Source organism: Gigantopelta aegis, chromosome 15, assembly GCF_016097555.1.
Source record: "Gigantopelta aegis isolate Gae_Host chromosome 15, Gae_host_genome, whole genome shotgun sequence".
NCBI lineage: Eukaryota > Metazoa > Mollusca > Gastropoda > Neomphalida > Peltospiridae > Gigantopelta > Gigantopelta aegis.
In genome coordinates, this window is record NC_054713.1 from 18044406 (window position 1) to 18059878 (window position 15473).

Here is a 15473-nt window from a genome sequence, read left to right on the forward strand (position 1 = left end):
ACTAAAATTGCCGAGAGGGATGACATGGACTTCACTCCATCATGGTTCAGTTAAGGTGATGCGCGATAGCTAGATTTGGTTTCCAACAATTAATGTAATTTTTATTTATTATCCATTTTTAGCGAAATAATGTCCTTAAATCCGTGACAGTATACCTTTAATTGTGCATTTAAACGTCTTGTTTTTGTTTTCCGCTGCAGGTTATTCGAGGCGAACCCTGAATTCCAGGAGTCGTTCATACTGTTCCGGGGACTGACCCACAAGGAGATGAAGTACAGTGTTGTGTTGAAGGACCACGCCCTGCGAGTAATGGGCATTGTAGAGAAGTGTATCAACAGACTAGACGACGTGGAGAAAATCAAGAACATAATGACCAGCCTGGGGAAGAAGCACGCGGGGTACTGTGTGCAGAAACAGTACATTGACGTAAGTACACAAACAGTACATTGACATAAGTACGCAGACAGTACATTGACGTAAGTACGAAGAGAGTACATTGACATAAGTACGAAGACAGTACATTGACGTAAGTACGAAGACAGTACATTGAAGTAAGTGCGAAGACAGTACATTGACGTAAGTACGAAGACTACATTGACGCAAGTTGACTGTAAACGAAAACAGTGCATTGACGCAAGTCAACTGTAAACGAAGGCAGTTCATTGACGTAAGTACGAAGACTACATTGACGCAAGTTGACTGTAAACGAAAACAGTGCATTGACGCAAGTCAACTGTAAACGAAGGCAGTTCATTGACGTAAGTAAACTGTAAACGAAGACAGTTCATTGACGTAAGTACGAAGACAGTACATTGACATAAGTACGAAGACTACATTGACGCAAGTCAACTGTAAACGAAAACAGTGCATTGACGCAAGTAAATTGTAAATGAAGACAGTTCATTGACGTAAGTAAACTGTAAACGAAGACAGTTCATTGACGTAAGTAAACTGTAAACGAAGACAGTGCATTGACGCAAGTAAACTGTAAACGAAGACAGTGCATTGACGCAAGTAAACTGTAAACGAAGACAGTTCATTGATGCAAATAAACTGTAAACGAAGACAGTGCAGTGACGCAAGTAAACTGTAAACGAAGACAGTGCATTTATGCAAGTAAACTGTAAACGAAGACAGTTCATTGACGTAAGTAAACTGTAAACGAAGACAGTTCATTGACGTAAGTAAACTGTAAACGAAGACAGTGCATTGACGCAAGTAAACTGTAAACGGAGACAGTTCATTGACGCAAGTAAACTTTAAACGAAGACAGTTCATTGACGTAAGTAAACTGTAAACGAAGACAGTTCACTGACGTAAGTAAACTGTAAACGAAGACAGTGCATTGACGCAAGTAAACTGTAAACGGAGACAGTTCATTGACGCAAGTAAACTTTAAACGAAGACAGTTCATTGACGTAAGTAAACTGTAAACGAAGACAGTTCACTGACGTAAGTAAACTGTAAACGAAGACAGTGCATTGACGCAAGTAAACTGTAAACGGAGACAGTTCATTGACGCAAGTAAACTTTAAACGAAGACAGTTCATTGACGTAAGTAAACTGTAAACGAAGACAGTGCATTGACGCAAGTAAACTGTAAACGAAGACAGTTCACTGATGCAAGTAAACTGTAAACGAAGACAGTGCAGTGACGCAAGTAAACTGTAAACGAAGACAGTGCATTGATGCAAGTAAACTGTAAACGAAGACAGTGTATTGACGTAAGTAAACTGTAAACGAAGATAGTTCATTGACGTAAGTAAACTGTAAACGAAGACAGTGCATTGACGCAAGTAAACTGTAAACGTAGATAGTGCATTGATGTAAGTCAACTGTAAACGAAAAAAAGTTTGTTTTACGACACCACTAGAGCACATCATCGGATGTCAAACATTTTGTAATTTTGACGTATAGTTTTAGAGAGGAAACCCACTACGTTTTTGACGTATAGCCTTAGAGAGGAAACCCGCTACTTTTTTTCATTAGTAGCAAGGGATCTTTTATATGGACGATCACACCTACATACATGCATACATGCATATATACATACATATATACATGTACATACATACATACATACATACATACATAATGGAAAATGTTATATAATTTTTTTTCTTCTGAATTATGGTGCTTTCAACAGGCACGGTAGAAGCATGTATGACACCCCCCACCTCCCCCACCCCCCCCACCCCACCCCCCTTAAATCGTGGTGTAGCGGACATTTTCTAATGTAATGCAAGTTATCTTCCACATTGTAAATAAAGCCGTATGGAGTTGTTTCTCTCGGAGAAAGGAAGGACATGTTTTTATTTAACGACGCACTCAACACATTTTATTTACGGTTATATGGCTTCGGACATATGGTTAAGGAAACACGAAACATGTCGTATACCCTCAGGATAATTCGGAATGTTTTCAAATTATTTTTAAATCACTGGCAGGATTCTGCAAGTAAGGTTTTGATTGGTGGACATGAGCTCCAACTGGCTGCTGTCAGATCCACCATGTAATAGTGGAGCTAATTTTAATTAGATTGCAGCCGGTTTTTCCGTCCAGGACAGGAAAGGGCTCTTTTCGATTAGCAGCAAGGGATCTTTTATATGCACCGTCCCACAGACAGGATAGCACATACCACGGCCTTTGATGTACCAATCGTGGTGCACTGGCTGGAGTGAGAAATAGCGCAATGGGCCCACCTACGGGGATCGACCCCAGACAGACTGCGCATCAAGCGAACGCTCTTACCACTGGGCTCCGTCCCGCCCACGTATCTCAGAGAGTGTAATAAAACCAGTTTCATGATTACGTTTTTGCGGAGGGGTATCTTTCTCATATATATATATCTTGTAATAAGAGAGTGTTTCCAAAGTAAAATAGCTCTACTAGCAAGTGAATGCAATGCAAAAATTATATGAAAAAAATGCCAAACTTAGACTGGAAACCAAACTGACCACTAGTAATAATACTTGTTCCAGCCAGAGCACCACGACTGGTATATCAAAGGCCGTGGTATGTTCTATCCTGTCTGTGGGATGGTGCTTATAAAAAGAAAACCTTGCTACTAATGGAAAAATTTAGCAGGTTTCCTATCTAAGACTATATCTTAGAATTACCAAATATCTAATAGCCGATGATTAATAAATCAATGTGCTCTAGTGGTGTCGTTTTGCAAAACAAACTTCAGTAATAATATTATTTATAGAACATGAGACGAGTTATTGATTAATAATATATCTGAGCAGTCTTCTAAAACAACTTACTAAACTAATTCCACGATAAAAATATTTGGATTTATAATATCACCCCTTTTAAAAAAAAAAAAATGTGCTCAATCAGCATTGAAGACTAGCTTCTTAAACAAATGACATGTTGACAGTACACAAGTCAATATCTCAAGCAGTACTGGTTAATAAAAAAAAATCCCATTACATTCTGTAAAATATTCAATATAAATAAAGTAAAGTATGTTTTATTTAACGACGCCACTAGAGCACATATATTTTTTATTTTATCATCGGCTATTGGACGTCAAACATATGGTCATTCTGACACTGTTTTTAGAGGAAACCCGCTGTCGCCACATAGGCTACTCTTTTACGACAGGCAGCTAGGGAACTTTTATTTGCGCCACAGGCAGGATAGCACAAACCATGGCCTTTGTTGAACCAGTTATGGATCACTGGTCAGTGCAAGTGGTTTACACCTACCCATTGAGCCTTGCGGAGCACTCACTCAGGGTTTGGAGTTAAAAATACCATGCCTCGACTGGGATCCGAACCCAGTACCTACCAGCCTGTAGACCGATGGCCTAATCACGATGCCACCGAGGCTGGTGAGTCGTTAAACAAAACAAGTCCACAGAAGGCGAGCGATTCTGCGACCCATCGTATCTCCCACCACCACCACCCACCACCCACCACCACCACCCCACCCCCCACCCTACCCCCACACACACCAATGTACCTTGTTAATTGTAGTTCACATGGGCGGTGGAGCGTGGGGAGGGGGGAGGGTGTGTGAAATATTATGTTAACACACTTACGTCAGTCATAAAAATTAAAACCGAAATCCCTAGTGAGAATAACCTGTCATTCTGTATAGCATCAAAGATCCTGCATTTAATTAGTTCAAAGCACAGAAGACAGACGAAACGGAAACTTAATAATCATTCCGTGCAATTTGGTAGTCATGTCCGTTTGCCCGGAGCCAAAAGCGGCCATTTTGACTGTATTCTGACGGTATTAATTCGTTCATAAAACACCCTTTCAAGAGATTTCAAAACCAAACACGATAAAGCACACTGGATTGACACAGATTTTTTTCTAAACGATGGCAAACACTATAAGTTAATCTTCCAGGTTTTAGTTTGTAATTAAAGATGTCATTTCAAGTAGGTTTGTATTATTTAGACATTCAGGTCAGATCACTGACATTGTTTTTTTTATTCTTTGTTTTTTTTTTACGATCGCACGCCATCCTTCCATATTCTTTGACAATAAACGCTAATTCAGTTTATTCTGGAGTTTTATTTGAACTCTTGAAAGTGGGGCGGCTTTCTACTGGTGGTTTTTTTTTTTTTTTTTTTTTTTTTTTTTTTTTTGAGGGAGGGGTTGGAGGGGAGGTTGTGTGTTGCGTGTGTGTGCGTGTGTGTGTGTGTGTGTGTGTGTGTGTGTGTGTTGCGTGTGTGTTTTGTTGTTGTTATTGTTTTTATCCCACCGCCCCCTTTCCTTTTACTCCATCTCATTTCTTTCCGATCTGGCAACTCCTCCTATCTTTCAACTTCGTTCGCTGTCCAACTCCACATCCCAGTCCTTGTCTCTCCAACCGCGACACGTGCTTGTCTCTTGTAGCTATCCGTGTCACACACCTGTCATTCCTCATCAGCTTTTAGCTGTGAGCTTAGTCTGACCACTTTAGGGAGTGTTCAGTAGTTACATCAGGCATTGTTAAAAGGCACCTACTATGCTCCCTTACTACCGGCTGTCTACTGTTAGTGCAGTGGTATTTTTTGTGGGTGGTTTGTTTTGTGTGTGTGTGTGGGGGGGGGGGGGGGGGGGGGGAGGTGGGGGGTCCTATTGTTTTATAGTACAGGCTTGTTGTCTTTATTTATTTATTTCTATTTATGTTTGTGTTTTTTTAACTTAAAATACCACAGCCAAAAATACCATAGCTATAGACTTGTGTGTTTTATAAGCTGAAGTTTTTGTTTTGTTTAACGATCACATTTATTTATTAACCATCGGCCACTGGGTATCAAACATTTGGTAATTCTGACATAGTCCTAGAGTTAAAGTTTAAAGTTTGCTTTGTTTAACGACACCACTATAGCACATTGATATATTGATTATCGATCTATTGGATTTCAAACACTATGTCTTAGCGATGAAACCCGCTACATTTTTCCATTATACACAAGGGATCTTTTATATGCACCATCCAACAGATATGACAGCACATACCACAGGCTTTGATATACAAGTCGTTGTTCACTGGCTGGCGCGGGACGTTAGCCCATTGGTAAAGCGCTTGCTTGGTGCGCGGTCGGCCGAGTATCGATTCCCGTCAGTGGGCTACTTTTCGTTCCAGCTATGCACCACGACTGGTATATCAAAGGTCCATAGGTAAATTGGGTTATACAACCGGGAGCAGGGGGGGGGGGGGGGTTGTGCCGCACCCACTCACCCCCACCCTACACACACACACACTTGAGGATCAAAACGTACGTTTTATGGTCCTATCTCATATAAATAATACAGATAAAAAAACTGGCACTAAAGATTGTGTCAACCCCCCTCCAGATATTAATGGATAGGTCCATTCCGGGGACGGGGGGGGGGGGGGGGCATACCAGCCAGTGCTCGGTGACTGATACATGAAAGGTTGTGTGTGGTATGCACAGTATTCTGTCTGTCCGGGGGAAATATTCGCTTAAAATACCGCTTGATGTTGATTAATAATAATGGCGACTTTGTCGGGTTTCTTTTCTCGTTGTGTAGAACACGTGTTTACAATTACTGAATGTTTATGTAAATGTATATGCCAGAAATAATGATAAACCATGTAGCGATCTGTTTACAGAACAAAAAGAAAATAATGGCCGTTGTTGGCAACTCTTACAATGTATTTTGGCAATGCACTTCGGGCAACCGCAGAATAATAATAGTTTAAGTAATGACCAATGGGTGCCAATAAATCAGAAGTAATGACCAATCGAAAGGCCTCTAGCAGTCAGCGTGTAATTGATTAATGTTAATGAGGAATTGTTAGCTGATAACAGATTGGCGTAAACAAATAATAACTGTTAGGTCTCTGAACTCGGGCTAATATACATACAGTAGAACGTGTGTTTTTAGAATTGCTCTATTCAGCGAGGAGATTTACGAAGTGACGAAGTGTGGAGCAGCAACACATTATAATAATTGCATTCTCCTTCAAAAATGCATGATATTTATGCATTCTATATAGAGAAACAGTTGTAAAGCGTTCGCTTGATGCGCGGTCGGTCTAAGATCGATTTCCGTCGGTGGACCCATTGGGCTATTTCTCGTTCCAGCCAGTGCTCCACAACTGGTGTAATAAAGGCCGTGGTATGTACTATCCTATCTGTTGAATGGTGCATATAAAAGATTCCTTGCTGCTAATCGAAAAGGGTAGCCCATGAAGTGGCGACAGCGGGTTTCCTCTCTCAATATATGTGTGGTCCTTAACCATATGTCTGACGCCATATAACCGTAAATGAAATGAGTTGAGTGCGTCGTTAAATAAAACATTTCCATTTCTATACAGAGAATAATACACGAGTGGCTGTTAGATACCATTTATCTACAACGAGTTGTTTTAAAATGTATCTAACGAGCGAAAGCCACTCGTGTATTATTCTTTATAATAATAACAACAATAATAATAATAATAATGACAACAAGAAAATACCATTTCGTGTACATCCACGTTAGAGATCACCTCTTGTAAATTATTTTGCCATCCAAGTTAGTTGGAGATCACTTGTGAGACTCATAGGTGCTCCACAGTGATGACCCGGTTGCCACAGTCATACTAGTTGCAAAAGTCGTTTACATCTATTTCAAACCTGGTTTTTGATCATATGTTAGAAATAGAATGCCATTTATCTTACATCTCGTTGTTTGTAAACGTATCTAACTCACTCTTGATCCTTAGATAAGTTTGAAACAACCCGTTGTAACATAATACCATCCTCGGTGGCGCTGTGGTTAAGCCATCGGACATAAGGCTGGTAGGTACGGGGTTCGCAGCCCGGTACCGGCTACCACCCAGAGCGAGTTTTAACGATTCAATGGGTAGGTGTAAAACCACTACACCCTCTTCTCTCTCTCACTAACCACTAACAGCTGACAACTCGCCCACTGTCCTAGACAGACAGCCCAGACAGCTGAGGTATGTGTGCCCAAGACAGCGTGCTTGAACCTTAATTAGATATGAGCACGAACATAAGTTTAAATGAAATGAAATGTAACATAAATGGTAATGACGGACTTGACAGCTGTGGTGACAGTAGTCATGACGGGTACCGCCAGTGGGGCAGGATATGCTAACCTTTCGCCAACACCTGATATCATCACTGTTTGAGTGCATGCCATCGAATACAACTGTATTTATTCCAATGAGCTCCGTCCTGTGCTAGTATGGATTCAGTAAACTAATCTGGGAATGGCAGTCCACTTTTTGGCGGTCAAGAAGGATATATTGTCTCGTGAAGGATCTCCTCGGGAGTGGCTGTCCTCCTATAGACGAGGCACTAGATAGAAGATTTATGGAATCAACCACTATTTGCCAAATATACTGTTTGTTGTGTTGCCTGGTTCAATATTCTGTTTGTTTTGTTGCCAAGTTTAATATACGTTTTTTTTGTGTGGGTTTTTGCATTTGTGCGTTCCGATGTTCAGCACTCTGTTTTTATGTTGCCAAGTTTAATACACTGTTTTTGTGATGCTAGGTTTAATATACTGTTTATAGTGTTGCCAAGTTTAATATTCTGTTTGTTGTGCTGCGAAGTTACATACTGTTTTTGTGTTGCCATGTTTAATATACTGTCTCTTGTCTTTCCAATTTTAATATACTGTTTGAAGTGTTGCGAATTTTGATATACTGTCTGTTGTCTTGCAAGTTTAATATTTTGTTTGCTGTGCTGCGAAGTTTAAATACTGTTTTTGTGTTGCCAGGTTAATATTCTGTTTTTGTGCTGCGAAGTTTACATACTGTTTTTGTGTTTCCAAGTTTAATATTCTGTTTCTTGTGCTGCGAAGTCTGCATACTGTTTGTTGTGTTGCCAGGTTTAATATACTGTTTGTTGTGTTGCCAGGTTTAATATACTGTTTGTTGTGTTGCCAGGTTTAATATTCTGTTTGTTGTGTTGCCAGGTTTAATATACTGTTTGTTGTGTTGCCAGGTTTAATATTCTGTTTGTTGTACTGCGAAGTTTACATAGTGTTTGTTGTGTTGCCAGGTTTAATATACTGTTTGTTGTGTTGCCAGGTTTAATATACTGTTTGTTCACTGTTTCAGCTGATGTGTCCACAGTTCATATCGTCGTTACAGCAAATGCAGGGCGATTGGACGGACGAACACACGGATGCGTGGAAAGCCTTGTTTGGTCTCATCACCTACCACATGAAGAGTACAATGCCCGATTAGCAAGGTCAAGGCCAAGGTCACACTGTGTGTATATATATATATACCCGCCAATGGTTGCCTTTTAAATGACAACGCTTACAAGCTCTATGACAGCAATTCTCTAGAAGAGCTTGCAAACTGTGTAATGGAATGAAATCAGGGATTTTGATTCAACTGTGGTCCGAATTTATGTCCAGTTCCTGCGCTATGCATTCCTATAGATGCGTTTGGGGTCTCTTGGTGTGTGCGGGGTTTTTTTTCAGGGTGTGATTTGTAGCAAATGATTGAGAAATACTGAAATAATCTTCAAAGCATATCTATTTACGCTAAAGACTGCCGGGGAGCATGGTGATTTTCTGTGACTTATTTATTCCTGTTCTTTAATCCTATTAAGGTTCAAGCATGGTATCCTGATCACAGACACATCAGCTAGCAGGAATATCGGTGCGGTAGGCAATTAATGGTTAGCGAGAGCGACATCGGTGTAATGGTCCGACACACACAGATACACAAAGATACATACCAACACAGACAGAGACATACGAACACAGACACACATACAAACACACACAGACACACATAGAAACACACACAAAAACACACACAGAAACACATACAAACACACACGGAGACATATGAACACAGACACACAATCTTCATACACAAGCTCAAACACTCATTCTCTCTCTCTCTCTCTCTCTCTCTCTCTCTCTCTCTCTCTCACTCTCACTCTCACTCTCACTCTCACTCTCCATCTCCATCTCCATCTCTCTCTCTCTCTCTCTCTCTCTCTCTCTCTCTCTCTCTCTCTCTCTCTCTCTCTCTCTCTCTCTCTCTCTCTCTCTCTCTCTCTCTCTCTCTCTCTCTCTCTCACACACACACACACACACACAAATACACTGAGCCGTTAAAATTATCTTTCTGGGTTGGAGTCATTTCAACTTATTTTCGTGCTCATATCCAATTAAGGTTCAAGCACGCTGTCCTGGGCACACACCTCAGCTATCTGGGCTGTCTGTCGAGGACAGTGGGTTAGTTGTTAGTTGTTAGTGGTTAGTGAGAGAGAAGAGGGTGTAGTCGTCTTACATCTACCCACTGAGTCATTAAAACTCGCTCTGGGTGGGAGCCCATACCGGGCTGCGAACCCAGTACCTACCAGCCTTATGTCCGATGGCTTAACCACGACACCACCAAGACCGATTTTTATCTCCTAAACCAGAACACGGTCGTGGAGTGGGTTTTTTTGGGGTTTTTTTTGTATCTGTGTGTGACTTGTCGTCAATAAATACTATACTGACATTTTCAAGGATTATACATAATTTCTGAGTAAATCAGTTATTACGCATAATACTTCCTGAAAATCTCAGGACCTATTCTTAATCCCTGATAATATCGTATTCCCTGTAACACATACATGTAGTAACAACGATAGATATCTGACATTTAAAATTTCAAAAATGAACTGTCCAAAACAAGAATTTCGGTACCTTCTCCGTTCATGTTACGTTAATGTTGCTGTACGAAGTGATAATAAAATATGTACTTTCATGTTCATAAAGTGTATGTTCATGTTAATACGTTATGTTCATGGTGACCATAACATGTTCTGTTCATGATATTGCATAATGTTATTGTATGGTCATGTTATGGTCATGTTATGGTCATGTTATGTTTTATGTTATGTTCATGGTCATGGTCATGTTATGTTCATGTTATGTTCATGGTCATGTTATGTTTATGTTCATGTTATCTTCAAGTCTATTTTCATGTCATGGTCATGTTATGTTCATGGTCATGTTATGTTCATGTTCATGTTAACTTCAAGTCTATTTTCATGTCATGTTCATGTTATGTTCATGGTCATGTTATGTTCATGGTCATGATCATGTTATGTTCATGTTATGTTCATGGTCATTGTTATGTTCATGTTATGTTCATGTTCATGTTCATGTTTATGTTCATGTAATTTCCATGTTATGTTCATGTTATGTTCATGTTTATGTACGAAGGATCACAAGCATAATATAATGTGTGTGGATAAAATATCAATGCGTGATCAAAATGTTTGAAAAAAAAAAAAATACAATCATGAACCTATTCTAAAACAAGTCAAATAATTCCAATTTGTGACTAAACATTTTAATATTTGACAGCATGATATGACGCGACGTGGTCCTTTGTATCTTGGTTTAAAAATATGTTTTTAAAAATTGGCTCCTTGAGAGTAATGAAGGCCCAACATAAACAAAATATTAGAAGGGCAAATGCTTTGGTGGTTTACACTAACGTTTGGAGATTTATGTTCTCCAGTTGGAATAATACAGCTGTTGGTAATGTTATGTCTTACTCATACTTATCTCAGGGCACACTGTGTATTTGTATGTGTTTTTCTCATAAAACAGAATTATTAATGTTGTATAATATAGTTGTTTAGACAGTAGTGTCTGCTATGTAGATTATTATGCTATTTAAAACCGGGATTGCACGATTCGCGATCTCTTAAAGGGACATTCCCGAGTTTGCTGCATTGTAAGATGTTTCCGACTAATAAAATATTTCTACGATTAAACTTACATACTAAATATATGTTCTTGTTTAGAATATCAGTGTCTTTATATTCAATGTGTTTCTGGTCGTCTCAATATTTGTAAGAAGCCCAAACTGGATTTTGTCTTTTGTACGAAAAATGTGTTTTAGGAAATAAAATAAAATTTAACCTAGTACAAATATTAGAACGATCAGAAACACTTTTAATATACACCCACTAATATTTTATGCAGAAAAATGTATTTGATATGTAATTACAATCGTTAAAAAGTCTCTGTTAGTCGATAACATCTTAAAAACTGCAGCAAAGTCAGGAAGGTCCCTTTAATTGTATAATCTCACAGATTACGTCACTTGAAATGAACACTGTGTACAGGTTCTTCAGCTAACGCTACACAAGCTAGTTTGTAACATTTTTAAAAGCAGCTAAACGTCGCTAAACACGAACGAAATTATTTTGCTTCTGAGTTTTGGCTACGCAGCTATAATTACAGGTGGAATATAGCGACTGTGTAGACAAATGTATATATTTAAAGGCAATGCGTTGTTTGGGTCATTTAATGTTTCAGTCGCCATGCGAGCCCGCCTTTAATTTGTGTTTACACAATGTACATAGTAAGATGTATTTACAACGATCGTCAGAGAGATAAAAAAATCTGGTCGTCTTCAACAAGTGGTCCTTATATGTAATTTGAAATAAACTCGTATATACAGGTGTCTTATATTACAGAGTGGTTTTATTGCATGGCTGACTATTAAAGTATATATTAAACTGTCTATGCCATCACCTTGTTATTCTATGAATATAATAGCTGTACATTAAACATATCTAAATCAGCAGTTTTTATTTATTTATTTATTTAAGGGGGACAAGGATCATGGTTTATTACATACCTATTCAATCTTACCATAGTGATAAAGGCCTTTTGAAACCGTGTAATAAATTTATTCTGTATTGCACACATGTGCAATCTGGACCGGAACTTTTAAATGGGGAATTCCCTTTTGTTTTTATAGCGGTTAGTGCCTTTTATTTACTTACGTCATATATGATTTACAAATGACGTCATAACTTATTTGAAACATTGAACAAGGCTGCCGCAGAGTATGATTCTTAACGTTAAATTTTGATCATAGATATAACAAAGTGTTGTTATGACATTAAATTAAAAACCGTTTTTGTAAAACATAAAAGAAGGTAAGTAATAAATACAGAACTTCACATACGTTTGTTTCGCTTCCTGTTTATTGCACGAGTTTATTTTGCTATGCGGTCTCGTGGTATATATTCTTGCGCAAAATAAACTCGTGCAATAAACAGGAAGCGAAAACAACGTATGTGAAGTTCTGTATATTTATGCATTATCTTGCATTATCAAAGCTGACAAAGGTGCCTTCTAATAATAAACAATATGCCACTAGACCTATATATCATAACCACTTTTAATATTGATTTTATTAAATATGATTCATATGATATTAAAAACTTGTGTTCGTTAAGTAATCGTATGTTTGTATTTGAGATGAGTGATTTTCTAAAAGGTTTTCATTGATTTTATTTTCACTCCATGTATAGCTGGATTTGACAACAAAAAATGTCTTGGTTTGTTTTCTGTAAAGCTAGACATATAAACATTACTATGCATTGGGTTTTAAATTTTTTATGATTTGTATTCAGGCATCCATCTCGCAGTGCGTCAAACATAACACCCCTGAGATTTAACAGATATGATCTATTATCGGCTGCTTTAGCAATTGACATTTTAAAGTTACGAAACACGCAGTCTTGTTATAAGCATATAGCTGGTATTTTGTTCGTGCGCAGCATTATTTGAGTTAAACCAATTTTATTATGGTGCATCTTTCTATCTTTTTTTTTCTTCTTGTTTTCTTGTTTTCTTCTCTTTTGTTTAACCACACTGCCCCCATACCCTTCTCTCCTTTGAATTCCATTTAATTTTCTTCATATAATCTGGTAACCCTTCCTATCTCTCAACTTCTTTCGCTGTCCACCTCCACACCCCAGGACTTACCTATCCAACCGCGACAGGTGCTTGTCTCTTGTGGCTATCAGTGCCACACACCTGCCATTTCCCTGTCAGCTTTGGCTGTGGGCTTAGTGTGACCACTTTTATTGTGGTGCATCTTACCACCCTATCTGATCTTTTCCAAAACAGTCAAAATTCAGATTAGATGCAAATGCGATTTTCTATTCAGTAGCATGTGTTTATTTGTAACTGGTTAAATGTTATACTTCACAAAAAGTATTGTGGAACTGTGATACTGATGTTAAATGTTAGTTCCAAAGGCGTGTTTAGCGAGTGGTTTAATAGACATAATGTCTTAAACTCTTGCATATTTCAATATCCTTCAATGTATTAAATGACGTTCGACAAGGTGAGCGTATGCCACCTTTATGATATGTTTTAAATGTTAATATGAAATAGCACTCCTGTTTTCGTCAACTGTTGCAGTTAGTAAACAGTTTAATTTGCAACAAACATGATATTATACACAATGAAATAAACAATTTCTGAGTCAAATACGTTAAGTTGCTTTAATTGGTTATATAGAATGTAATATTAACGTTTCTGACTCGATGTATTTAACTTTTCATATATATTTTTAAAAAGATAACCCATATTACTTTCACACCCTTCTTCGATATCATTTGGCTATATTTAACATAAAATGTATTATTGTCCATTGTATCACTATTATAAAATATTAAACACATCACGACAAAAGTGTAAATTTGCTTAAGAACGAATGACAATATCTATGAATAGCGATAACAGAAGTTTATCAACATTGTGCTGACCTTAAATAAATTATAGGATGATTTCAGAACGTATGTGTGAACATAGATGTAGCAGTTTGTACAGCAGGGCCTACATATGTTTTAAGCTATCTTAGTACTAGGGTATCGAAAAACTGTCATGTAGCCTACGACGGTTTTACAATATCGTAGCGCTAAGATACAATCGTAAATATGGATTCTGAGCAGCGTTTTACGAAGCGATCTTAGCGCTAAGATTACCTTAAGTGCACAAGGTAGTTATGCGCTTAAGGTGATCTTAGCGCTAAGATGGTTTAGTAAACGGGGCAGGGACGTAGTAGGGTAATATAACTCGATGGGCAGCAAAAAGGAATCAGACAAAAAGAGACATATAAAAATAAAAAGGGCAGTTTTTCGATTTTTTTCTGAATAAATAACACTATGTTCATTCAACACATGGACAGAAATATCTATGTTATATTTTAAACGAGATTACCGTACAGTGTCAGCAATAGGATTTGTTAAAGCAGGATTAAAAAGTTTGTTTTGGTTAACGACTTCACTAGAGCACATTGATTTATTATGCATAGGCTATTGAATATAAAACATTTGGTAATTTTTACATATGGTCTTAGAGAGGAAACCCGTTACATTCTGTTTCCATTGGTAGCCAGAGATCTTTCATATGTACCATCCCACAGACAGGATAGCGCATACCATGGCCTTTGATATACCAGTCGTGGTGCACTGGCTGGCGCAAGAAATAGCCCAATTGGACCACCGACGGAGATCGATCCCAGTCCGACTGCGCATTAGGCGAGCGCGTTATCACTGAGCTACGTCCATTACGCGGATTAAAAGCACACTTGTTATTTTCTTTGCTCAGCTGTACTCTATATTCGTTAAACAAAATGTTCGTAAGCCTACTCATTTGCCAAAACGGTATACAATTCACACAGCTGGCATGAACCTGTTGTTTGTGTAAATGTGTAAATATACGAAGTTTTTTTATTTATATTTGTGATTGATGTGTAAATATATTCTTCATGATCTGAAATAAAATGTGTTTGTTGCTGCTGCTGCTGCTGTTGTTATTTTGTCTTATTTTTAACATAAGAGAATACAAACACATTGCCTTATAATAGTGTAGAATGAATGAAGAATGAATGAATGAATGTTTAACGAAACCCCAGCACGAAAAATACATCGGCTATTGGGTGTCAAACTATGGTAATGCAAACAAATAAGGTGATGATCAACATCAATATAAAAATTCAAGATTTAAATAAAAATAGTGTAAAGAACAGTGCAAAAATACAAATATCACAGATAGATACTGACTTTTACTCAAAATTTCAATTTGTGCTGTACTGGCCATTCTCAAAGAGAATGTTACAACGCTGCACCACGATGAGGTTACAGCTCGCGCAGGGGATAATAGTGTAAGTGCATATGTAATTCCGTGGGACTTGAATGTTAATTTTTGAAACCA

At 38.1% G+C, this 15473-nt stretch overlaps 1 protein-coding gene across 1 annotated transcript in view; it reads left to right on the plus strand.

Annotated features, from left to right (window-relative positions):
* LOC121390583 (neuroglobin-1-like) overlaps window positions 1-9273 on the plus strand; it is a 128060-nt gene extending 118787 nt beyond the window's left edge. Inside the window, exons 2-3 of the mRNA XM_041522432.1 lie at window positions 201-426; window positions 8548-9273. Coding sequence (XP_041378366.1) covers window positions 201-426; window positions 8548-8676 — 355 coding nt within the window. The 3' untranslated portion in view covers window positions 8677-9273. The remainder of the gene's footprint in view (window positions 1-200; window positions 427-8547) is intronic.
* Window positions 9274-15473: the final 6200 nt, after the last annotated feature.